The 27,144-nt window shown below is 41.8% G+C and overlaps 1 protein-coding gene across 1 annotated transcript; it reads left to right on the plus strand.

Moving 5' to 3' along the window:
* The first annotated feature begins 519 nt into the window (after positions 1-519).
* LOC115226203 (geranylgeranyl transferase type-2 subunit alpha) lies at positions 520-25,901 on the plus strand. Its single transcript, XM_029797218.2, has 13 exons — positions 520-942; positions 4,213-4,323; positions 8,203-8,327; positions 9,195-9,382; positions 10,134-10,334; positions 13,206-13,289; positions 14,558-14,643; positions 16,069-16,176; positions 16,879-17,042; positions 17,453-17,541; positions 20,096-20,224; positions 23,665-23,937; positions 25,479-25,901. Exons 1-13 carry the CDS (start codon positions 940-942, stop codon positions 25,640-25,642), a joined length of 1,725 nt encoding a protein of 574 aa, XP_029653078.1. The 5' UTR covers positions 520-939; the 3' UTR covers positions 25,643-25,901.
* Positions 25,902-27,144: the final 1,243 nt, after the last annotated feature.

Genomic DNA, 27,144 nt, shown 5'->3' on the forward strand with positions numbered 1-27,144 from the left:
ATTCTACCAGTATACGAAGTTTAAAAGTGTTTAGTTGCGTGGAAATTATTTTTAAAAACTGCCGGTCAAACCGAAAAGATCCCAACTTTCTACTAATTCTTTCTACTGATCCATTACCTCTAAATCTTTTGGTAATTGTTAACAAGTTGAGAGGAAGAAATAAGCAAAATTAAGAGGCGAAAATTGTTAGCTGAAAAACGAAGTTGTTAGTTGAGGTGCACCTGAAATACGAACTTCTATCGTCTTTCAATTGAATTCTATTCCTATTGATGATGCTTTGTTGGAATATTAAATCGATTTCAGTATTTGACTGGTACTTTATTTCATCGAACCCCAGAAAAATAGAAGACAAAATCGACCTCGACAATATTTGAACTCAGAACGAAAGAACCAGAACAAATTTTGCAAGGAATATATTTTTTTTTTTCAAAGAAAATCTAAAACCTGAAATTATTTACGTGAAAAACGAAATAATTAGTTTAGGTGCATATGAAAAATGAAATCGTATCAGCGCCCGAAAGACGAAACTGTTTTGGTCTTCTATCATAATTTCATTCTCATGTAGGATGTTTTATAGGAATATTAATATCAATTCTAATACTTGATTAGTACTTTATTTTATCGCCCCCGAAAAGATGAAAGGCTAAGCTAATCTCGGCAGGATTTGAACACGGAACTAGAATTAAAAGCAGGTTCGATCGGTGTCCGATCGGTGTTTGATCTTTAGATGCTGGTTAGATTCTGAAGAGGGGACCCTTTATTTATTATTATTTCACAGCGAGACTTTGCAAATGGGATTTAATGTATCTGTTATACAAATATATAAATATATATATTAAATGCTAAATATACGTAATGTAAAGAACTCTTCTGTGTGGGACGAATAGATTACAACAGCAGCTGTTTTTTTTTTGCCAGAGCAGAGGAAAAGGCTTCGTTATGGTGAGTTGCTGTATAAAATGTATAGCTTTGTTTATTGTCACATATTTTCTGTATTTTACAACTTCAGTTACCTTCATATGCAATCTAGAATAAATTTAGGATATTGCTGATATACACAGCAAGGAACAACAGACAAATAATTGAGTTTAATTTCTCTTCTTTCTGTAATTAGGGTGTGTTAAGGTAAATTACAGTTCAGGCTTTATTGTCACATCTTTCTGCATTTTTTTTACCTTCAAATAGCTTGAGTTACGATCTAGAATGGGTTGGGGATTCTGTTGGTAGTAGGGCAACATATATTTTCAAAATAGGGGGGGGGGCTGCCATCTAGTTAATTAACTTTAATTACGCTTCTTTCTATAATTAGGGTGGATTCTGTGTGGCGAGTTCATTAGCGAGGACTTCGTTTATTGTCACATAGTTCTGTATTCCACGCCTTCATTTAGTATAGAGTCTAGGGTGGGTTTCGGATACTGTAGGTACAAAAAATCTAAGTTTAATTATACTATTTTCTTTAATTAGAGTGTGATATGGTAAATGTGTATAGAGAATGCATCAGCAAAGTGGTCGATAAATATCTAGAATGATTTTAAGTATGATTCGGCATTCTTAGGGTGCTGAATCTGGAAGAGTGGGGGTACTTTAGGGCTCAACAATTTCCAGCCAAATATCGATACAATAACTAGTATTCACCAAATATATTTTACATTAAATATTCCGACTGTACTAATTAATGTAATATGGTAGAATCGTTAGCACACCGGTCGAGATGCTTAGCGGCATTTCGTCCGTGTTTACGTTCTGAGTTCAAATTGTGGCGAGGCTGACTTTGCCTTTCATCCTTTCCAGGTCGATAAAATAACTACCAGTTGAGCAAGCACAGAGATCGATAAAATCGACTTGCTTCCTCCCCGAAATTATTGGTCTTATGCCAAAATTTGAAACCAGTATGATAATCGGACTGGATTTTTGTTGGGTTTTCTTTTACCAATTTCTTAAAATATTTTCTTTGTAAAAAGCAGTAATGACACAAAAAATGTAAATTATAAGTACCCTGACCCACTGGTATAAAGACTTCATTTATTATCACATATTTTAGCATTTCACCCGTTCAAGTAGCTGGGTACAACAGTCCAGAGGGATGTACTGGCATAGCATATATAGTAGAACAAGTTTTATTATAAAAATACTAATAAACAGAACCACTAGAAGTATATTTGCTTCTCTTTCTATAATTATTGTGGGTTAGAGAGAATTCGTTTAGTTATCACATAGATCTCTATTTCACATCTTCCCGTAACTGGAAACACATAGTCTAGAACAGAAGACTACTGGTATATAACAAGGAAAGATTTATTATTTTTAAAAAAGTGAGGAAGAAACACATAATTGAATTTAATTGCACCCTTTTCTGTAATTAGGGTGAGTTATGTAAGGTGGATGTAAATGCACGGCCTAGTATTTAGGGCAGTGGTTTTCAACCAGGGTTCCGCCAGTACAGTGCAGGGGTTCCGCAAGAAGTTACAAAACTGCTAAAATCGGCAGTAATTTTTACTTCTCCTGTGCAGATATGTGTGCATAAGACTATTAAATTATTGCACAGGAGTTCCTCGAGCCAGTGGAATGTTTCCTTGGGGTTCCGCTCCAGCAAAAAGTTTGAAAAGCACTGATTTAGGGTGTTGCATTTTCGTGATCGGATGATCGTGGCTTCGATCCTCGGAGCGGGCAGTGCGTTGTGTTCTTGAGCAAAACACTCTATTTCACCTGGTTCCAATCTACTCAGCTATAAATGAATCCCGTTCTGAGGGAGTTTTGTAACTCAGTCACTTAACACGCCATGGAAACCGAATTAAGCTTCGGCTTTATGAGTTTTAGAGCTCATGGCAGATTTAATCCACGTTGAATTTCTGCATAATCTTCGTTTATTGTCACATTTTCGGCTAGCTTGATATAATTATACCATTTTCTGTAATTAGGGTGTGTTATTGTGAACCCCTAGTGAGAATGCATCAGCAAAGTGGTCGATAAATAGGTAGAATGGTTTTGAGTATTAAGGGTGCTGAATCTGGAATACTGTAGGTAATTTAGGGCTCAGTAATCCTCAGCCACATATCGATGCAAAAACTAGTATTAGGGCTGCAGGTGTAGAGTGCTGTTGGTATATTGCTGGAAAATATTTATTATTAAAAAAAATAAAACAAACAAGAAAAAAAGAAACTGAGAATCTTTTCGGTTTGAACAGCAGTTTTTTCTAGCGGTGTCATATGAAATTGTCACCCATAATTATGACCCTAGTATTGATCTATTGCATTTCAATCTGTTTTAGGATTAGGGTTCTTCAAGGCAGTGCCCCAGCATGGCCCTAGTCTAATTACTAAAAGATGTGTGTGTGTGTGTTAGAATTCCGCTGAGGTCAACTTTGCCTTTCATCCTTTTACAGTCGATGAAATAAGTACCTATTTCTTTACTACCCACCAGGGGCTAAACACAGAGAGGACAAACAAGGACAGACAGACGGATTAAGTCGATTATATCGACCCCAGTGTGTAACTGGTGCTTATTTAATCGACCCCGAAAGGATGAAAGGCAAAGTCGACCTCGGCGGAATTTGAACTCAGAACGTAGTGGCAGACGAAATACCTATTTCTTTACTACCCACAAGGGGCTAAACACAGAGAGGACAAACAAGGACAGACAGACGGATTAAGTCGATTATATCGACCCCAGTGTGTAACTGGTGCTTATTTAATCGACCCCGAAAGGATGAAAGGCAAAGTCGACCTTGGCAGAATTTGAACTCAGAACATAACAGCAGACAAAATACCACCTAGCATTTCACCCGGTATGCTAACGTTTCTGTCAGCTCGCCGCCTTAATTCTACCAAATTCTATCACGGTCAACTTTACTTTTGTCTTTTTGGAGTCGATGAAATAAGTACCTGTTATGCACTAAGGGCAATGCAGTCAACTTATCCCCTCCCCCAAAATTTCAGGCCTTGTACCTATAACAAAAAAGGGTTATTTTGAGGTGGTAGTGAGGACATGCTATGTGGCTGTTCTGTAGTGTAGCAGCGGTGGTGGTGGTAGTGGTGGTGGTGGTGGTGACAGTGTTGCTTGATAGCGACAATGTGTGGTTGAGATGTAGTGTGACAATAGTCAAGCCATCATATGGTGATGTAGTGTGACAGTTGAGACATGTTGTGTGTGGGTGTACAGTGAGCTGGTCAGGACATCATATAACTTGTTAACAGAAATGTTTTCCTTTCCCAGCATGGTCGTGTGAAGGTAAGAACAACAGCTGAACAGGCTGAAGTGAAAAGGAAGGAGAGAGAGAAGAAGCTACAGTTATACAGTGCTGCATTGGAGAAGATATTTGATAAGGTATGTAGATTATGAGCCAAGTTGGGGGCTGGTGTCTTTCAAATTGCCTGGAATTGTTCGGAAAGAGGTAGACCCAGGAAAACCTGGGACGAGGTGGTGAAGAACGACCTTCGTACTTTAGGTCTCACCAAGGAAATGACCAGAGACCGAGACCTTTGGAAGTATGCTGTGCGTGGGAAGACCCAGCAGGACAAGTGAGACCATAACCCGTGGCCTCTACCTGGGACGTAGCCAGCCCACTTATGCATACTTTTCCTTCTTGTGACAGAAACCCTACTTGTGAAGACCTGTTGAGGCAAGTGAAAATCGAAATCGATCAACATCAATGGAAATTGTAGCTGAGATACCAGTGCTGGTGGCACATAAGAGAATCATCCGAAAGTGGCCATTGCCAGCGCCGCCCCGACTGGCCTCTGTGCTGGTGGCACGTAGAAATCAACCATCTGATCATGGCCGTTTGCCAGCCTCATCTGGCACATAAAAAGCACCCACTACACTCTCAGAGTGGTTGGCGTTAGGAAGGGCATCCAGCTGTAGAAACACTGCCAGATCAGACTGGGCCTGGTGCAGCCTTCTGGCTTCCCAGACCCCAGTTGAACCGTCCAACCCATGCTAGCATGGAAAACGGACGTTAAACGATGATGATGTTCCTAATTGAAGTAGTCCTTGTACCTAGTCGGTCCTGTAAATTTCAGGTTCTGACTATCTATAGTTCTGATTGTATGAGCATTTACAGTAGGGGCTGAGCTAAATTTTAGGATTTTGTTAAATTTCAAAGCTATGTGATAATACGTGGTTAACCTTTAGCACTCTGCATTTCCTCTAGATTTGTTTCCCCTACCACTGTCCTGTTACAACAGGGGATAAAACTTATACAGTGACCTGATGCTCCCACCGTGTGCTAAAGGTTAATTTAAAACAATATGCCAGCGCCACCTAGACTGGCCTCTGTGCCGGTGGCACATAAAGAGCACCATCCGAATGTGGCTGATGCCAGTGCCGCCTTGACTGGCTTCCGTGCCGGTGGCATGTAAAAAGCACCAATCTGATCGTGGCTGGTTGCCAGCCTCGCCTGGCACATAAAAAACAACCACTACACTCACGGAGTGGTTGGCGTTAGGAAGGGCATCCAGCTGTAGAAACACTGCCAGATCAGACTGGAGCCTGGTGCAGCCTTCTGGCTTCCCAGACCCCAGTTGAACCGTCCAACCCATGCTAGCATGGAAAACGGACGTTAAACGACGATGATGAGGATAATAATAATAATAATAATAATAATTGTGTACAGTGCTCAGGTGCACTACAACTCATCTAAAGTGTATATATAATCAGGTGTAGTTTCGACGGATTTCGGGAAGCATGAGGGCCTTAAAGGATGCAGTGTCATGGCAGTCAACAACTGATGCAGGCAGTTTATTCCACGCTTCAGCAACCCTGAGCGTGAAAAAATGTTTCCGAAAGTCATGGGAGCTGTGCTGTTTTCTGACTTTGTAGGCATGTCCACGTGTGTTAGACACATGGAGATCAAAAAGGTGTTCAGTGTTGTTGTTGGTGAGGTGGTTGATAACCTTGTGGGTGTTTACCAAGTCCGTCGCTAGACGCCGGAGCTTCAGTGAATCCATGCCCAGGGAAACAAGGCGCTCAGAATATGGTAGGTGTCTGATGGAGGGTATGCGTTTGGTTGCACGTCTCTGGACAGATTCCAGGAGGTCAATGTTCTGAGCAAGATAGGGATTCCAAACTGATGATGCGAATTCCAAGTGTGGTCGTACCATAGCTGTATACAGTTTTAAATAGATGGCTGGAGAGCGGCTAACAAAAGTCTTGCTGAGTGATGCCAAGACACCCTCGGCCTTCTTGACAATTTTAGAGATATGCTTTGTCCAACGCAAATCACTGCTGACAGTGATGCCTAGGTCATGCTCGCAAGAGGATTTCTTGATATCAGTGTTGTGGAGGGAGTATGTGGACGCAGGGTTTTTTCTCCCAAAATGCATGGTGGTACACTTGTCCACAGCCAGTTTCAGTTGCCAGTCTGTGATCCATTGCTGCATTGCGTCTAGGTCTGATTGCAGGAAAGAGTTGTAGACATCTGGATCAGTCCTCTTGATTTCAAGGTACAGCTTGATGTCGTCTGCATATTTCAATACTGTGGCATTCTTTAAATTGGCATCTATGTCATTAATGTATGCCACAAACAGGAGGGGCCCAAGGACAGATCCCTGTGGTACACCCGATGGTGTAGAGTGCTGTCCTAGAACTGTGACTACCTCCTTTCGGCTGAGGATGAAGGATTTTAACCAGTTAAAAAGGTCATCCCCCACACCCATTGCAGAGAGTTTCACCATAAGCCTTTTGTGTGGCACAGAGTTGAAAGCCTTAGCAAAGTCAAGGTAGACAACATCCACCCATGAGCCACTGTCAGTGATCTGAGTAATGTCCTCAAGGAACTCGACAAGCTGGTCACTGCAGCTGGAGTTAGGGACAAATCCATATTGTGAGGGTCGGATGAGACTGTGAGAGCTCCAGAAGTTCCAGAGTGTTTCTCTGACACACGATTCCATCAGTTTTGCAATACAGCTAGTGAGACTGACTGGGTGATAGTTGACAGGTGATGTGCGGTCACCCTTTTTGAACAGAGGAATGACACTGGCAGTTTTCCACTGCTCCGGAGTAGCACCATTGTTGAGACAGTACTGGAAGAAAATAGAAAGCTGGTGTAAAAGGAAGTGCCTGCCACGTTTGAGAAGCAGGTATGTAACTCCATCAAGACCAGGGGAGGCATAGTTGCGCTTATTTTGAAGGTGACGTCGCAGCATTGCAGGTGTAAATTCCATAGTTGTTATGGAGTTTGCTGTTAGTGATGGTGAAGATGGTACATTTTGACTTTCGACAGTGAATATGTTTGCATAGCACTCGGCAATGAGTTCTGCGCATTCCTTGGGGTCGTCAGTGATCTGGTTCGTGTGAGGGTTGCGAAGAGGGCCCACTGGAGAGTGAGGTCTCTGCTTTGAATGCACATATTTCCAGAAAACCTTGCTGTCAGGATTGGCTGCTATGCACTGTTCAAATTCAAGCACTGCATTTTTTGTCACTTACTTGATATGGTTGGAGGATTTATTCCGCTTCTTCCTGTTGGATGTTACTAATTGAAGTAGTCCTTGTACCTAGTCAGTCCTGTAAATTTCAAGTTCTAACTATGTATAGTTCTGATTGTATGAGCATTTACAGTAGGATCTGAGCTAAATTTGAGGATTTTGTTAAATTTCAAAGCTATGTGATAATACGTGGTTAACCTTTAGCACTCTGCATTTCCTCTAGATTTGTTTCCCCTACCACTGTCCTGTTACAACAGGAGATAAAATTTATACAGTGACCTGATGTTCCCAAACTGTGCTAAAGGTTAATTTAAAACAATATGCCAGCGCCGCCTAGACTGCCTTCCGTGCAGGTGGCACGTAAAAAGCACCATTCAAACGTGGCTGATGCCAGTGCCGCCTTGACTGGCTTCCGTGCCGGTGGCATGTAAAAAGCACCAATCCGATCGTGGCCGTTGCCAGCCTCGCCTGGCACCTATGCCGGTGATACGTAAAAAGCACCCACTACACTCAAGGAGTGGTTGGCGTTAGGAAGGGCATTTAGCTGTAGAAACACTGCCAGATCAGATTGGAGCCTGGTGCAGCCTTCTGGCTTCCCAGATCCCTGGTCGAACCGTCCAACCCATGCTAGCATGGAAAACGGTTAAACGCTGATGATGATGAATATGAATGGAAAAGCATTACTTTTCACAGTGTAATCTGAGTGCTAAAGGGTTAAGTATGTAACATCAATAGTAGACTTGCACCTATTTATTTATTTATTTATTTCTCCATTTTCCAGCGAAACAATTCCGTCTTTGATGAAAAGGGATTGAGTCTCTGTGCTGAAGTTCTCCTAGTCAACCCAGATTTCTACACTCTCTGGAACTTCCGCAAAGAAATCCTCGTAGCTTTCAAGGAGACACGGTATGTTTATTGATTTATCTAAATATGACAGCTGTTTCAGAAGCCTTCTTTATTTGTCTATATACTAGCTATTAAGTAACTGTGGAGGCGCAATGGCCCAGTGGTTAGGGCAGCGGACTCGCGGTTTCGATTCCTAGACCGGGCGTTGTGAGTGTTTATTGAGCGAAAACACCTAAAGCTCCACGAGGCTCCGGCAGGGGATGGTGGTGATCCCTGCTGTACTCTTTCACCACAACTTTCTCTCACTCTTACTTCCTGTTTCTGTTGTACCTGTATTTCAAAGGGGCCGGCCTTGTCACTCTCTGTGTCACGCTGAATACCCCCGAGAACTACGTTAAAGGTACACGTGTCTGTGGAGTGCTCAGCCACTTGCACGTTAATTTCACGAGCAGGCTGTTCCGTTGATCGGATCAACCGGAACTCTCATCGTCGTAACCGACGGAGTGCTTCCATTAAGTAACTGACCCCGAATGGGAAGATCTGCAAACAAATCTCTGACTTGTTTTGGAGAATCTTTTAGTCAAAAGTATTAACCACAGAACTTATCTTTTTAATCCTAATACTTTTTCTATTGGTCATTTTTGCCGAACTGCTAAGTTACAGGGATATAAATGCCCAAAAATTGTTGTCAAGCAGTGGTGGAGGACAGACACAAAGGCACACACACACACACAGATATATATGTGTGTAATACATACACACACACACACAACAGGCTTCTTTCATTTTGTCTACCAAATCCACTCACTAGCTTTTGACCATAGGCCCACTGGATTTAGGACTGACCTAGGGCTACACAACCATACCAACAAATAGTTTATGTCAGATAACGTATGGTGTAAACGATTATCTCTTGTTCATTTTCAGATCTACCAAGGATCTCCAGCGTTTGTTTGAGGAAGAACTATCCTTCATCGAGTCCTGTCTTAGAGTTAATCCAAAATCTTATGGTTCCTGGGATCATCGCATCTTTGTCCAACAGAACATTCCACACCCAAACTGGACGAGGGAACTTGCTTTGTGTAACAAATTCTTGGAGTACGACGAGAGAAACTGTAAGTAAAGTTATTAAGATCTGGTTTATCAGGTTTCAGATATTTAGTATGAGTTTTGAAGGAGGTGCAGAGGTATAGTCTTGGCTTTGAGGAAGGTATCCTACTCAAAGAAGGTACCCTACCCAAAGAAGGTACCTCATCCAAGCAACATTCCTAACCCAAGGAAGGTATTTTACTGTGTGGTATTTTACTGTGCCAGCGGCTAGCTGGCAGAAACGTTAGCACGCCGGGCGAAATGCCTATCGGTATTTTGTCTGCCACTATGTTCTGAGTTCAAATTCTGCTGGGGTTGACTTCGCCTTTCATCCTTTCGGGGTCGATAAATTAAGTACCATTTACACACTGGGGTCGATATAATCGACTTAATCCATTTGTCTGTCCTTGTTTGTCCACTCTGTGTTTAGCCCCTTGTGGGTAGTAAAGAAATAGGTATTTTACTGTGCCAGCAGCGAGCTGACAAAAACGATAGATACATACATATTTGTCTACTAAATTCACTCCCAAGACATTACTTGCCTCATGGCTATAGAAGAAGCCACTTGCTCAAAGTACAGTGGGACTAAACCCAAAACCACATGGTTTCAAAGTGAACTTTTTCTTCTAGAGAGAACTTTGTCAGTGAGCAGTTTCAGAGCTGAATATAGGCTAAAAACCTGTGGTCTATTCGCTCCCAATTCACATGCACACACACACACACCTGTTTTTTTCTACATGAATATTTATTTGCTTGCATCTGTTGTTGTACTTTCAGTTCACTGCTGGGATTATCGACGTTTCGTTGTGAAGAATTCCAACAGTGTAACCTTGCAAGATGAGTTTGATTTCACTACTACTAAAATCTGCAACAATTTTTCCAACTATTCTTCTTGGCACTACCGGAGCAAACTCCTGCCTCTTCTCCTCCCAGACCCTAGTCAGCCAGCTGGCACCAAAGAAGAGGCCATTCTTGAAGGTAATATTAAATATTTAATTGAGGCAATAAGCTGGTAGAAACGTTAGCACGCCGCGCAAAATGCTTAGCGGTATTTCGTCTGCCGTTACGTTCTGAGTTCAAATTCCGCCGAGGTCGACTTTGCCTTTCATCCTTTCGGGGTCAATTAAATAAGTACCAGTTATGCACTTGAATCGATGTAATCGACTTAATCCGTTTGTCTGTCCTTGTTTGTCCTCTCTGTGTTTAGCCCCTTGTGGGTAGTAAAGAAATAGGTATTTCATCTGCTGTTAAGTTCTGAGTTCAAATTCTGCCGAGTTCGACTTTGTCTTTCATCCTTTCGGGGTCGATAAATTAAGTACCAGTTACGCACTGGGGTCGATATAATTGACTTAATCCATTTGTCTGTCCTTGTTTGTCCGCTCTGTGGGTAGTAAAGAAATAGGTATTTCATCTGCCGCTACGTTCTGTGTTCAAATTCTGCCGAGGTCGACTTTGCCTTTCAGCCTATTTTCCATTACATTTTAGACAGATTCAGTGCTGAGTTAAACAATAGTACAGATTTGTTGTCAGTGCCTTATTTATATTTTTCTGAAATTTTCATTATGTCTTGCAACCTTTTCAATAAGTAAATGACTGGAAATCGAACCAGTGAGTGTGTTAAGTAATAAGGCACTAAAAGAGAATGACTCTCCCCTGACACAATAAAATTGTATAAAATGTTTTGTAGTCATTTGTTCCAACTCTTTACATTCTTAGTTCTAATCCTGCTGGTGTCAACTTTGCCCTTCATCCTTCTAGAGAGCAATTTCAGATTTAAAGGGTCAAATTACATGGGGTAGTGGATTGGCAAAATCTTTAGTGTATTGGGTATAATACCTTGTGGTATTTGTTCCAGCTCTTTACATTTTGAGTCCAAATCTCATTCAAGTCAAACCACAGAAGAAAATCTTTATACTCTTTTACTTGTTTCAGTCATTTGACTGCGGCCATGCTGGAGCACCACCTTTTAGTCGAGCAAATCGACCCCAGGACTTATTCTTTGTAAGCCCAGTACTCGTTCTATTGGTCTCTTTTGCCGAACCACTAAGTGACGGGGACGTAAACACACCAGCATCGGTTGTCAAGCAATGCTTGGTGGACAAACACAGACACACAAACACATAGAAATATATATATATATATACATATATACGACAGGCTTCTTTCAGTTTCCGTCTACCAAATCCACTCACAAGGCATTGGTCGGCCCGGGGCTATAGCAGAAGACACTTGCCCAAGATGCCACGCAGTGGGACTGAACCCGGAACCATGTGGTTGGTAAACAAGCTACTTACCACACAGCCACTCCTGCGCATGTATAGTTCTGTATTATAATATTTTTGGTAGCACAGCAGTGGTGGAAGGGTTAAACCCTTTAGTATTTAATCCAGCCCAAGTTTTCTACCTGTTTTATGTTCAAACTAGCCAGATCCAGCCTCTCACACCTACCCTACAATGTCATTCTAAAAATAAAGTCACAACATCGAAATCTCAAAGCTATGAGATCATGCATAATTTAAAACAATGTAACTAAATAGACATTACATTTCACAGAGTAATCTGACTACTAAAGGGTTGAAAAGCTGCACTGTTGCTTCACTTCTTATTAAAGTATTCAGATCTTATCACAACCCTTGTAATATGCCTGTAATCAAGGTACATAACTCTACCTCCCTCACTGTTTAAGTGGATCTTTACGGTTTGACCGGCAGTTTTTTCTAGCAGTGTCATATGAAATTGTCACCCATAATTATGACCCTAGTATCGATCTATTGCATTTCAATGTTTTAGGGTTAGGATTAGGGGTGGGGGGAAGGGTATCTTATTTTCTTCACAAATGTAAATAAACCCAATCTGTTTCTTAAAACGAGGGACATATTCATATGGCACAGAATCTTTTTACCTCAAGAGACATCATTGATTAGTTGAAATTGCAGAAATTGAAGATAAAAAACCAACAAATATCTTACAAACTATAGAATTTTCTCAATAAAGCCAAGAGAAAAAGATGTTTTATAAACACATTCTACCAGTATACGAAGTTTAAAAGTGTTTATTTTCATGGAAATTATTTTTTTAAAATGCCAGTCAAACCTAAAAGATCTCTTGTCACTGTAATGAATTTTTTTTTTTACTAAATTTTTGTTGAAATATAACAGTATTTATTTCAATTAATTTTGAAAACTAATGAAGAATTTAGAAAAATAGCCTTGTCGTTGTTAACCCTTTTGTTACTAACCCAGCCAAAACTGGCTCTGGCTCTGTGGTAAAATGTCTTGTTTTCATAAACTCTAAATTAAAATATTCCACCAAACCTTAGTCACAATTTATGTTCCTAACACTAGCTTAATGATAACTAAGTTATTTTACTAAATTCTTTGTTATATTTAAAATAATTGAAAGAAACACAGACCATCTCAAAATAAATACAGTAACGAAAGGGTTAATTAAGCTGGTGTTTGGAACATAAATTAAGATGAAATTTTGATGGGAGCTTTTAATTTAGATTACTTTAAAATGGAATTTGTATCTTAAAGCATGGGTTGGACGGTTCGACCGGGGATCTGGGAAGCCAGAAGGCTTCATCAGGCCCAGTCTGATCTGGCAGTGTTTCTACAGCTGGATGCCCTTCCTAATGCCAACCACTCCGTGAGTGTAGTGGGTGCTTTTTACGTGCCACCTGCACAAGTGCCAGGCGAGGCTGGCAATGGTCACGATCGGTTGGTGCATTTTACATGCCACCGGCACGGAAGCCACTCAAGGCGGCGCTGGCATCGGCCACTATTCGGATATGCACGCACATGCATAATTAGTTACTTATAAACTAAATCTCCTTTTTATGTGTTCCAGAATTTGAAATTGTCCAGAATGCCATGTTCACTGACCCTGATGACCAAAGTGCCTGGTTTTACCACAGATGGTTACTGGGAAGAGGTAAGATACCAGAAACATACCATCCTAAAGCATTTCCCACTCTCTCACTTACCATTCCTTACTTTGAACCAGCTTAAGAACATTCTTAAACACTTTCTTTACGCATTCTTTTCTTTTTTAATACTAAAGCCATTTCAATACCCATTGCCATGATTCAAAGATGTGTGTATGTATATATATATACTCTTTTTACTCTCTCTTTTACTTGTTTCAGTCATTTGACTGCGGCCATGCTGGAGCACCACCTTTAGTCGAGCAAATCGACCCCAGGACTTATTCTTTGTATAAGCCCAGTACTTATTCTATCGATTGTCAAGCAATGCTAGGGGGACAAACACAGACACACAAACACACACATACATATATATATATATACATATATACGACAGGCTTCTTTCAGTTTCCGTCTACCAAATCCACTCACAAGGCATTGATCGGCCCGGGGCTATGGCAGAAGACACTTGCCCAAGATGCCACGCAGTGGGACTGAACCTGGAACCATGTGGTTGGTTAGCAAGCTACTTACCACACAGCCACTCCTGCGCCTATATATATAAAATTAGAAAAAAAAACACCTTTTATCAATTCAAAATGAACTATTAAATTACACCATCTAGAAAATTACATATAATAGAAATATTAAAATTAAAATAACAATAAAATACCAATAATTAAGTAATTTGCAAAAAAATAATAAAGACGTGTATAATTATACATTTTTATTATATTTTTTTTTTTGCAATCTACTTAATCATTGGTATTTTATTGTTATTTTAATTTTAATATTTCTATTATATGTAATTTTCTAGATGGTGTAATTTAATTGTTCCTTTTGAATTGATAAAAGGTGGGTTTTTTTCTAATTTTTTATATATATTATGTATGAAATTCTATATATATATATATATATATATATATATATATATAAAGAATTTTTTTCTCTCCTTGTTTCTCTCCGTGTTTCTTTTCTGTGTATCTTTCTGTTGAAGAGCGTAGGCTTGAAATGTAAAAGACTTATTCTATTTCTATTCCTGAGCGCCATACTAATACAATTGTTTGTTTGTACTCCACCTGCCTTCGTCTTTTGTTTATTTTCGTAAACCTTCCCGTTATATATATATATATATATATATATATATATATATACACACACACACACACACATCAGGAAGAGAGAGTCTTATCACATCTATCTCTATATGTATGTCTGTCAGTCAGTTTTTCAGTCTAATCCATCTATCACTATTAATTTATCTCTCTACTTGTAGGAAGGGTTGAACCTGACTTCCTCCAGGTCATTGCCTCCCGAGCCACGAAGACCCTCACCATCAGTGTCACCAAACCAATCCATCCCGTAAGTTCTTTCGTCACACACATATAGAAACCGAGCCAGATCAGACTGGAACCTGATGCTACTCTGCAGCTTGCCAGCTTTCATCAAACCGTCCGACTCATGCCAGCATGGACAACAGGCATTAAATAAGGATGATGATGATATATCGTCATCATCATTAAATTCTCTTGTTCCTGGCATGGTTTGAGACAGTTTAACATAATCCAAAGACATATGTGGAGGCACATGGCCTATTGGTTAGAGCAGCGGACTCGCGGTCGAGGGAATCGCGGGTTCGAATTTTTATATCATGATTATTTATTTTTAGCGCCGCCCCAACTGGCTTCCGTACCAGTGGCACGTAAAAAGCACCAACCGATCGTGGCCATTGCCAGCCTCGCCTGGCACCTGTGCTGGTGGCACATAAAAAGCACCAACCGATCGTGGCCATTGCCAGCCTCACCTGGCCCCCGTGCCGGTGGCACGTAAAAAGCACCATCTGATTGTGGCCGTTGCCAGCCTCGCCTGGCACCTGTGCGGGTGGCACGTAAAAATCACCCACTACACTCACGGAGTGGTTGGCATTTAGGAAGGGCATCCAGCTGTAGAAACCCTGCCAGATTTGACTGGGCCTGGTGCATCCTCCTGGCTTCTCAGACCCCAGTTGAACCGTCCAACCCATGCTAGCATGGAAAGCGGACGCTAAACGATGATGATGATGAATGACATTGTAGAGTAGATATGAGGGGCCAGATTTGGCTGGTCTGAACATGAAACGGGTTGAATATTTGGGCCAGATATGACCAGTTTAAATGCTAAATGGTTAAAACAAGGGCTGGTTCACATGACATTTGGGCATGTCTACACCCACTAGTTGGCCTACGTGATACATATCTAAGGACCAGCTCTCATCCAAGTCCTGTATGCCTTAATAACAGAACCCTTTTTTTGCTGTCTAATCTATAACTGGAACTCTTGAAATGTACTTTGGGCCACAGCAAAACCAAGAAGTAGCTATGATTCATGGGTCACTGCATGTTCCTTAAACTCCTGAACCTGCATGAGATGCAGTTTGGTGTCTTACTCATGACCATTCACACACACATACACACACACTCACTCACTCACTCACTCACTCACTCACTCACTCACTCACTCACATACACACACACACATACACACTCACTCACATATACACACACTCACTCACTCACATACACACACGCACTCACTCACTCACTCACATACACACACACACACTCACATACACACACTCACTCACACACACACTCTCACTCACTCACATACACTCACTCACTCACATACACTCACACACACACACACACACATGCATTCATAAACCTTTCAACTATTTGTGTTCTTGTTTTGTTTTGTTTCATTATTTTCACTATTTTCACTTTCACTTTCGTTTTCTCTCTGTTCCAGCTGGAAAGTTGTGAGAAGGTGGAAGTGTCCATCAATGACACCCCTGTTACTGCTTCCTCTTCAAAGTGGCACAACCCATTCCACAACGACTACTATTCCCCAGTATGGATATCCTTTTGCTGAACTTCTACTATTAATTATACTAATAATAATAATTGTTGCAAATTTTAGCACAAGGCCAGCAATTTTGTAAGAGGGTTAGTCGATTATATCAACCCCAGTACTTAACTGGTGTTTATTTTATCAATCTCGAAAAGCTGAAAGGCAGTCATCCTCAGCAGAGTCAGAAGAAATGCTACTAAGCATTTTGTCTGATACTAATGATTCTGTCAGCTCACCACAATGATGATGATCCTTGGCCACGATTATAATTTCACTTAGCTTGACGAGTCTTCTCAAGAGCAGCGTATCACCAAAGATCTCGGTGACTTGTCATCACCTCCATAAGGCCCAACATGCTTCACCACCTGTCACAGGTGTGAGGGGCTAAGTCTGGCCAGTTTGAACGTAAGACAGTGTGCCATTTGTTCTTATAAAATTGCTTATAAAATTTGCTTTCATCTACTGGTTCCATTCAGGTGTCATGGACTTCAAATACATCGGCGATGCTTCGGTATATGTACACATGTGACTTTGTTTACATTTCTGAAGATAACAGAAACCCTTTTCTCCTAACCCTAACTCTAACACAAACCCTAACCCCCCATATATAAAAAAACCCACTTTTTTGAAATGTATCTGGTACTTCCACCAGTACATATACCGAAGGTTCGCCAATACATCTAACATTCTTTCCTTGACTCTCAGTAAATTCTTCCTCTACCTAAAGAGTTCTTGTCGGAAACTTCCCTGGACATCACGGTTAAACTTTACGCTGAATCGACGACCCTAGCAAGCTGTACCCTTTCGCTGAAAGAATCAACGGACCGTATCTGCTATCGTTCTAATAACCTGACACCAGACACAATTTTCAAGTTAGTTTTAGTTTTTATCCTTTACTTGTTTCATTTGTTCGACTGCTGCCATGCTGGAGCACTGACCTGGCCCCAGTACTTATTATTTTCAAGTTTACCACTTATTCTGTTAATCTTTTTTGCTGAACTGCCAAGTTACAGGTATATAGACAAAGCACCAGCAGTAGAGGGACACACACACATACACATTATTATATATATATATATATATATATAAAGTATGACACACTGATACATAAAATTTGTTTTGCCATTTATTATATATATCTGTCTGCCTATCTATCTATCTATCTATCTGTCTGCCTATCTATCTTTCTATCCGACTGTTTGTTTACCTATCTGTTTATTTATCTATTTCATTATCTATCTATCTCTCCATCTGTCTCTGTGTACCTTGCTGTATTTTTCAGCTCAGAACTTAGTGCTGCCAAGACTGCCATTTTAGCAAAAGAGTTGGAAGCCATTCAGGAACTTCTGCAACTGGAGACTGAGAACAAATGTTAGTGGTGTTACTCACATGTTGTTGTTAGTGTTGTTGTTCATGTTATTGTTACTGCTAACTTAGGGCTAAGCAACAATTACAAGAGCGGATATGTTAAATAATGTAGTCCTAGATACATAGCATCTGAATAAAATGTAGGGTGGTCATCACTGGAACATCTATGATCATAGGTCTGCTAGATTAGGAACAATCTGGGGTTAAACAACAAGAAAAGAGATGTTAAATAATGTAGTCCTAGATACATAGCATCTGAATAAAATGTAGGGTGGTCATCACTGGAACATCTATGATCATAGGTCTGCTAGATTAGGAACAATCTGGGGTTAAACAACAAGAAAAGAGATGTTAAATAATGTAGTCCTAGATACATAGCATCTGAATAAAATGTAGGGTGGTCATCACTGGAACATCTATGATCATAGGTCTGCTAGATTAGGAACAATCTGGGGTTAAACAACAAGAAAAGAGATGTTAAATAATGTAGTCCTAGATACATAGCATCTGAATAAAATGTAGGGTGGTCATCACTGGAACATCTATGATCATAGGTCTGCTAGATTAGGAACAATCTGGGGTTAAACAACAAGAAAAGAGATGTTAAATAATGTAGTCCTAGATACATAGCATCTGAATAAAATGTAGGGTGGTCATCACTGGAACATCTATGATCATAGGTCTGCTAGATTAGGAACAATCTGGGGTTAAACAACAAGAAAAGAGATGTTAAATAATGTAGTCCTAGATACATAGCATCTGAATAAAATGTAGGGTGGTCATCACTGGAACATCTATGATCATAGGTCTGCTAGATTAGGAACAATCTGGGGTTAAACAACAAGAAAAGAGATGTTAAATAATGTAGTCCTAGATACATAGCATCTGAATAAAATGTAGGGTGGTCATCACTGGAACATCTATGATCATAGGTCTGCTAGATTAGGAACAATCTGGGGTTAAACAACAAGAAAAGAGATGTTAAATAATGTAGTCCTCATGCCTGAATGACATGATGGTCACAGCTGGAACACCTTTGACCATATTCTGTTAGATCAGAACTGACTTGGGGTTAAACAACAACAAAAAGGATGGACACATGAAACACTGTAGTCCTAGATATGTTATGACTGGATAAAAGATAGGATGGTTATAGATATGTCATCATCATCGTTTAACGTCCGCTTTCCATGCTGGCATGGGTTGGACGGTTCGACCAGGGTCTGGGAAGCCAGAAGGCTCCACCAGACTCCAGTCTTATCTGGCAGTGTTTCTACAGCTGGATGCCCTTCCTAACGCCAACCACTCCGTGAGTGTAGTGGATGCTTTTTACGTACCACCGGTACAGGTGCCAGGGGGGGCTGGCAAACGGCCACGATCGGTTGGTGCTTTTTATGTGCCACCAGCACAGAAGCTAGTCAATATCATCATCATCATCGTTTAACGTCCGCTTTCCATGCTGGCATGGGTTGGACGGTTCGACCAGGGTCTGGGAAGCCAGAAGGCTGCACCAGACTCCAGTCTGATCTGTCAGTGTTTCTACAGCTGGATGCCCTTCCTAACGCCAACCACTCCGTGAGTGTAGTGGGTGCTTTTTACGTACCACCGGTACAGGTGCCAGGGGAGGCTGGCAGCTGCCACGATCGGTTGGTGCTTTTTATGTGCCACCAGCACAGAAGCTAGTCAATATCATCATCATCATCGTTTAACGTCCACTTTCCATGCTGGCATGGGTTGGACAGTTCAACTGGGGTCTGGGAAGCCAGAAGGCTGCACCAGACTCCAGTCTGATCTGTCAGTGTTTCTACAGCTGGATGCCCTTCCTAACGCCAACCACTCCGTGAGTGTAGTGGGTGCTTTTTACGTACCACCGGTACAGGTGCCAGGGGAGGCTGGCAGCTGCCACGATCGGTTGGTGCTTTTTATGTGCCACCAGCACAGAAGCTAGTCAATATCATCATCATCATCGTTTAACGTCCGCTTTCCATGCTGGCATGGGTTGGACAGTTCAACTGGGGTCTGGGAAGCCAGAAGGCTGCACCAGACTCCAGTCTGATCTGTCAGTGTTTCTACAGCTGGATGCCCTTCCTAACGCCAACCACTCCGTGAGTGTAGTGGGTGCTTTTTACGTACCACCGGTACAGGTGCCAGGGGAGGCTGGCAGCTGCCACGATCGGTTGGTGCTTTTTATGTGCCACCAGCACAGAAGCTAGTCAATATCATCATCATCATCGTTTAACGTCCGCTTTCCATGCTGGCATGGGTTGGACAGTTCAACTGGGGTCTGGGAAGCCAGAAGGCTGCACCAGACTCCAGTCTGATCTGTCAGTGTTTCTACAGCTGGATGCCCTTCCTAACGCCAACCACTCCGTGAGTGTAGTGGGTGCTTTTTACGTACCACCGGTACAGGTGCCAGGGGAGGCTGGCTGGCAGCGGCCACGATCGGTTGGTGCTTTTTACGTGCCACCGACACAGAAGCCAGTCAATGTATGAAATAAAAATTTTAAAAATTGAAAAGAAAAACTTTCTAAACCTGTTCTCTTTATTTACCTTCCAGGGGCCATGTTGACTGTTGTGCAGTTGATGCAAGCATTGAATTCACAGCGCTATAGTGCAGACATAAATAACTATCTAAACACACTGAGCCAGATTGACCCCAAACGAGACAATTACTACAAGGACTACAGTAAGTTTATCCCAATCTTAGTAAATTGAGGGTCACACCTGTGGGGTAGGAGTGTGGCCCATCCCTCCTTCAATTTCTTTTAATTTTGTCTTTCAATTTTTGTTGTTTTTTTCTTTGTGTTGTTCAGTTTTTTGTTTTTGTTTTTTTAGGCAAGCTGGCATTGGTATAGCTGTGGGTTTAAGAAATACATACATACATATATATATATATATATGTGTGTGGAGGCGCAATGGCCCAGTGGTTAGGGCAGCGGACTCGTGGTCGTAGGATCGCGGTTTCGATTCCCAGACCGGGCGTTGTGAGTGTTTATTGAGCGAAAACACCTAAAAGCTCCACGAGGCTCCAGCAGGGGGTGGTGATCCCTGCTGTACTCTTTCACCACTCTTTCTTAAGAAATACATACATACATATATATATATATATGTGTGTGGAGGCGCAATGGCCCAGTGGTTAGGGCAGCGGACTCGTGGTCGTAGGATCGCGGTTTCGATTCCCAGACCGGGCGTTGTGAGTGTTTATTGAGCGAAAACACCTAAAAGCTCCACGAGGCTCCAGCAGGGGGTGGTGATCCCTGCTGTACTCTTTCACCACTCTTTCTTAAGAAATACATACATACATATATATATATATATATGTGTGTGTGGAGGCGCAATGGCCCAGTGGTTAGGGCAGCGGACTCGTGGTCGTAGGATCGCGGTTTCGATTCCCAGACCGGGCGTTGTGAGTGTTTATTGAGCGAAAACACCTAAAAGCTCCACGAGGCTCCAGCAGGGGGTGGTGATCCCTGCTGTACTCTTTCACCACTCTTTCTTAAGAAATACATACATACATATATATATATATATGTGTGTGGAGGCGCAATGGCCCAGTGGTTAGGGCAGCGGACTCGTGGTCGTAGGATCGCGGTTTCGATTCCCAGACCGGGCGTTGTGAGTGTTTATTGAGCGAAAACACCTAAAGCTCCACGAGGCTCCAGCAGGGGGTGGTGATCCCTGCTGTACTCTTTCACCACTCTTTCTTAAGAAATACATACATACATATATATATATATATGTGTGTGGAGGCGCAATGGCCCAGTGGTTAGGGCAGCGGACTCGTGGTCGTAGGATCGCGGTTTCGATTCCCAGACCGGGCGTTGTGAGTGTTTATTGAGCGAAAACACCTAAAAGCTCCACGAGGCTCCAGCAGGGGGTGGTGATCCCTGCTGTACTCTTTCACCACTCTTTCTTAAGAAATACATACATACATATATATATATATATGTGTGTGGAGGCGCAATGGCCCAGTGGTTAGGGCAGCGGACTCGTGGTCGTAGGATCGCGGTTTCGATTCCCAGACCGGGCGTTGTGAGTGTTTATTGAGCGAAAACACCTAAAAGCTCCACGAGGCTCCAGCAGGGGGTGGTGATCCCTGCTGTACTCTTTCACCACTCTTTCTTCTGTTGGCCTGCTCGCTTAGCCAGCGGGATGGCGTCATTCGAAGGCTAAAACAATGCGAATGCATTGTGACCAGCGATATGTAACAACATCTGATGGTCTGGTCGGTCACGTGATATATCTATATAATCAGCAGCAGCAGATTTTGATGATGTCCATCATCATCATTTAGCATCTACTTTCCATGCTGGCATGGGTTAGATGGTTTGACTGGAACTGCTAGGCTGGAGAGCTGCACCAAGTTCCAGTCTGATTTAACATGGTTTCTACAGCCAGATGCCCTTCCTGACACCAACCACTCCAAATGTGTAATGGCTGCTTTTTCTGTGCGACCAGCATAAGTACCAGTTACGTGACACTGGCATCAGTCTTCTCAAGCACACCATTTTGCCAAAGGTTTATCACTTGTCATCACCTCTTTGAGGCCCATCTTTGAAAGAACTTTTCTTCATCCATTTCCTTCCAGTCATTCAAAATGTGACCACGTGTGTACCGTTGGCGATTTTTTATTCCTCTGTCTTCCCTTCTCTCAATCTTTCCGTCTCCTATGTTTCCGACGAAGAGCTCCGCTCGAAACCTTAAACCCACCTTCTTCCCTTCCTTCCTGAGCATCCAATAATACTATATTTGTTCCACGTCCTCACATTGTTGTGTTTTCATGTTTGGATTAACTTTATATTTATATATATATATATCACATTACATGACTGACCAGGCTATCAGATGTTGCTACACATCGCTGGTCACAATGCGCTTTAAATTATTTTTTTAGCCTTCAAATGACGCCACCCCGCTGGCTAAGCGAGCAGACCAACAGAAGAAAGAGTGAGAGAAAGTTGTGGCGAAAGAGTACAGCAGGGATCACCACCATCCCCTGCCGGAGCCTCATGGAGCTTTAGGTGTTTTTGCTCAATAAACACTCACAACACCCGGTCTGGGAATCGAAACCACGATCCTATGGTCGCGAGTCCGCTACCCTAACCACTGGGCCATTGCGCCTCCACTTCTGAGTACAGCAGGGATCGCCACCACCCCCTGCTGGAGCCACGTGGGGCTTTAGGTGTTTTCGGTCAATAAACACTCACAACGCCCGGTCTGGGAATCGAAACCGCAATCCTACGACCGCGAGTGCACTACCCTAACCACTGGGCCATTGTGCCTCCACATATATATATGGATGTGTGTGTGTTTGTGTATGTTTCCCCCGCACCCCCTCATTTTAATATATGTTCACTGGTTGTAAATAATGACCTTCTGAGCAAACACTCTTGCTTGCTTGCAATCTGCAGCAAAAACATGTCCAGGCTTGTCAACATGTTGCATGATCTTTGTAAACAAAAGCCTCATTTGTCCAGTGATGTTTGTTCCCAGTTCTTTGCATGTACATTACGTTCTGAGTTTAAATGCCACTGAGATCAACTTTGCCTCTTCGTCCTTTTGAGGTAAAATAAGTACCAGCTGAACGCTGGGGGGTCAATGCAATCGACTTACCTCCTTGCCTGAACTTTCTGGTTTTGTATCAAAATTTGAAATTATTACGTTTATATATTTGTTGTGCAAGATTTTTTATGTGAAGTCGTGTGTTGAAACAGATATTGTTATATTTCGGAATGGTCATTTTGCCAGTTTAGCCAATAAATTATTATTATTATTATTCAATAGTCCTATTTTTATCATATGCTTTCACTGCACTACACAGTTCTGTGTACTATGGTTTGTTGTGATGCTCTTATTTTTACTGTATTGAAAGTGTTTTACATAGGATGTCTGCGGTACCTAGTAGTGCTATTTTCTGTATGTTTTATATACTTGTTAGTCTTGGTGTTTTGTTTTGTATTTGTCTGAATGTTTTTGGTTTTTTTTTATCATAATAATGCACCTCTTATGATAGTTGTTTCTGCTTTTAGACTCCACATTCGAGTTACCTCTATTTCCCGGTCTTTGTATTTTGAAAGATTCTCCATTTCTTTTAGAGTAACTTTATTATTATCTTTTGTATTTCAGAAAGTAAAGTGACGATAGAAAATCAGATCAAATCCATGGATGGTAGTCAAGCCAAACTTGTACTCAAGGGTCTTGACCTTTCTACAGTGTACCATCTGGAGCATCTGGTATCAGTGCAAGTGTTGGACCTGTCTTCTAACAATATTTCACGTCTGCACACATTTGCCTATCTGCAGAGTGTGGAATCTCTAGATCTGGACCACAACAAGATCAACAGCATTGAGGGCCTTGGACTTCTCCCTAATCTCACGCACCTCTCGTTACGCCATAACTGTATCCTTGACTTATGTATCTGCATATTTTTGTTTTCATTCTCTCCTTTCATCTTCATCATCATCATCATTCTGATGTCCACTTTTCCACACTTGCATAAGTCAGACGGAATTCATAAAGGTGGATCTTCTATGGTCAGATGCCTTTCCTGTTACAAACCTTCACCTGTTTCCATCATCATCATCGTTTAACGTCCGTTTTCTGTGCTAGCATGGGTTGGACGGTTCGACCGGGGTCTGGGAAGCCAGGAAGCTGCACCAGACTCCAATCTGATCTGGTAGTGTTTCTACAGCTGGAATTCCTTCCTATCGCCAACCACTCTGTGAGTGTAGTGGGTGCATTTTACGTGCCACTAGCACAGGTGCCAGACGAGGCTGGCAAAGGCCACGATCGGATGCTGCTTTAGGCCAGTTGGGGCGGTGCTGGCAACGGCCACGTTCGGATGGTTCTCTTACATGCCACCGGCACTGGTATCACAACTACAATTTCCATTGATTTTGCATATAAGATAATATTTCCCCATGACCAGACATGACTTCACAGAAGATAGGAAAACAAACAACATTGCTTGCACTACAATGCCACCTGTTTACAACTATCACACTAAGTCAGGTCAAAGAGATAACACACATAAGCTTCTTTCAGTTTCCATTTACCAAATCCACTTACAAGGCGTTAATCAATCCAGTGCTATAATCGAAGCTACTTGCCCAAAGCGCAGTAGAGCAGCAGGCCTCCTACCACACAGCCATGCCTGCACCTGTGTGTTTGCCTCCTTGTCATCACATTGCATGATCATACACAAAGCCTTATTCGTTTCCAATAATCTGTGAAACCAGTTTGCTTGGAAACAGGTAAGTCCTGATGGCAGGAAGGGCATATCATCATTTAACGTCCACCTTTCCTGCTGGCATGGGTTGGGCAATTTGAAAGGAACCTGCACCATACTTCTGTGTCTGTTTTGGTATGGTTTTTATGGCTGGATGCCCTTCCCAACACCAGCCACTCTGCAGAGTGGACTGAATGCTTTTTACATGGCACCAGCACAGGTGAGGTTAATTTTGGCATGGTTTTTACAGCTGGATGCACTTTCAAATGCCAACCACTTTACAGTGTGGACTGGATGCTTTTTAAGTAACCAGAGAAAATCTGCCTCAAATTAATTCCATCAGTCTCATGGAGAAATGGTCTTTAAAATAATGATAGTGATGAGGGCATGTGTGTGTGTGTGCATGCCTAGGTGAGTAGTTTCATTCTGTAGGCTCTGACAAATTGCTGAGCAACAGATAGTGACCTTTGTTGATATTTTCCATTTAATAAATTGTTTAGTAGCTCTGTGCTTCCAAAGATAAATGTTACAAAAACTCTTTTACTTGAAAAAACAGACAAGGGTTTGTAAAAGGAAAAGCATTTGGCCACACAACACCTCAATATGATGTATTCCTCTGACCCATGCTAGCATGGAAAATCGGATATAAAATGAATGAATGAATTTACAATTTGATCACAGGTTGTTTTTCTTTAACCCATTTAAACCACAGGCCTGTTGAAAGTTGATGATCTTCGACCACTCCAGTCCTGTGCGGCTCTGAAAGAACTCAATCTGGAAGGGAACGCTCTCACAGAAGATGACACAGACTACCGGAATTCTGTACAACAGCTTCTGCCACAGCTGACACACGTTGACAGCAACCCAATAAACTAAGACACCTGACAGACAAGAAGCAGCAGCAGCAAGAATGGCATTATTGCTGTCTTCAGAAGGGAAGAAAATCGTTGGATAATGTAACCCGAAATTTATGACTGACGTATAAAAGAAGAATGGTCGTTGTTGGTGGAGAATTGTATGTGCAAGCTGACCTATCCTGGAGTTAAATAGCATCGGAATTACAGTATTATTTACTTACATTGGCAACAAGGTCACAAGATCTCGGAATAAAATTCTGTATATTGTTGTGATTTTATCTTTATTTTTTTTTATTTTCTCCTTTCATACTTTAACTCTTTCGTTAGCGTATTTATTTTGAGTACTCTGTGTTTCTTTCAATTATTTTAGATGTAACAAAGAATTTAGTAAAATAACTTTGTTATCATTCAGCTAGTATTAGGAACATAAATTGTGACTAAAATTTGGTGGAAGATTTTAATTCAAAATTTATGAAAACAAGACATTTGTACTGCAGAACCAAAGCCGGTTTCAGCCAAGTTGGTAACGAAAGGGTTAACTTAATAATAAAATTATTGTATACAGTGCTCAGGTGCACCACAACTTGTCAAAAAGTGCATATAAAGAATATTCAGTAATGTACAAATGTCTGGAAAGCGAATAGTGTATGAGTCAGATACATGCTTGCGTTTGTATGGAGGGCAGAAAATCAGGTGTAGTGTTGGTGAATCTCAGGAAGCATGGAAGTTTTGAAGGATGCAGTGCTCCGACAACTAACAACTGATGCCGGCAGTTTGTTCCATACTTAAGCGTGTGTATGGAGGGGAGAAAATCAGGTGTAGTGTTGGCGAGTCTCAGGAAGCATGGAAGTTTTGAAGGATGCAGTGCTCCGACAACTAACAACTGATGCCGGCAGTTTGTTCCATACTTAAGCGTGTGTATGGAGGGGAGAAAATCAGGTGTAGTGTTGGCGAATCTCAGGAAGCATGGAAGTTTTGAAGGATGCAGTGCTCCGACAACTAACAACTGATGCCGGCAGTCTGTTCAATGCTTCATCAACTCTTAGTGTCTTGCCTATATTTTCCACCATCTCTCCTCTCTCTCAATAGCGAGGATTGTTTAGTCTTGCAAGTTACTTGGTAACACCACTAGTGTAGCGCCATGAAAAAATTCCCCCAGTGTACTGATCTAAATAACTGTAAGCGCAGGCTAAAACTACGCGCCTTCACTAGTCGGTTAAGGTGAGACAGTGTCATGTGACAACTTGCTGGAGCCTAGCGGCAGGTATTTAAAGGGAAAAATTTGACAAGTCAGTCAGTCACCGGCTGACACTCGTTGATGATACATCAAAGAGGCCAGGGAACAGAAGAAAGAAGAAGACATGCACCCAACACCAGAGCTGAAGACACCTCCGAAAGTGGGGGGCCCCGCCACATCAAAATGGTGGAGGAGTAGGGGCTGAAACCGGATATGGTTCCTCCTGATGATGTCTTGAGCTAACTGGATCCTATAAAGGAGCTGTTGTAGCCGACCACGAAACA

The sequence above is a fragment of the Octopus sinensis genome, linkage group LG29, assembly GCF_006345805.1.
Source record: "Octopus sinensis linkage group LG29, ASM634580v1, whole genome shotgun sequence".
Lineage (NCBI taxonomy): Eukaryota > Metazoa > Mollusca > Cephalopoda > Octopoda > Octopodidae > Octopus > Octopus sinensis.

Excerpts from the sequence above, each read along its gene's own strand:
- LOC115226203 (XM_029797218.2), top strand. Across the intron at positions 9,383-10,133 it reads GGAGTACGACGAGAGAAACT|TTCACTGCTGGGATTATCGA; the intron begins GTAAGTAAAGTT and ends TTGTACTTTCAG. Across the intron at positions 10,335-13,205 it reads AGAAGAGGCCATTCTTGAAG|AATTTGAAATTGTCCAGAAT; the intron begins GTAATATTAAAT and ends TATGTGTTCCAG.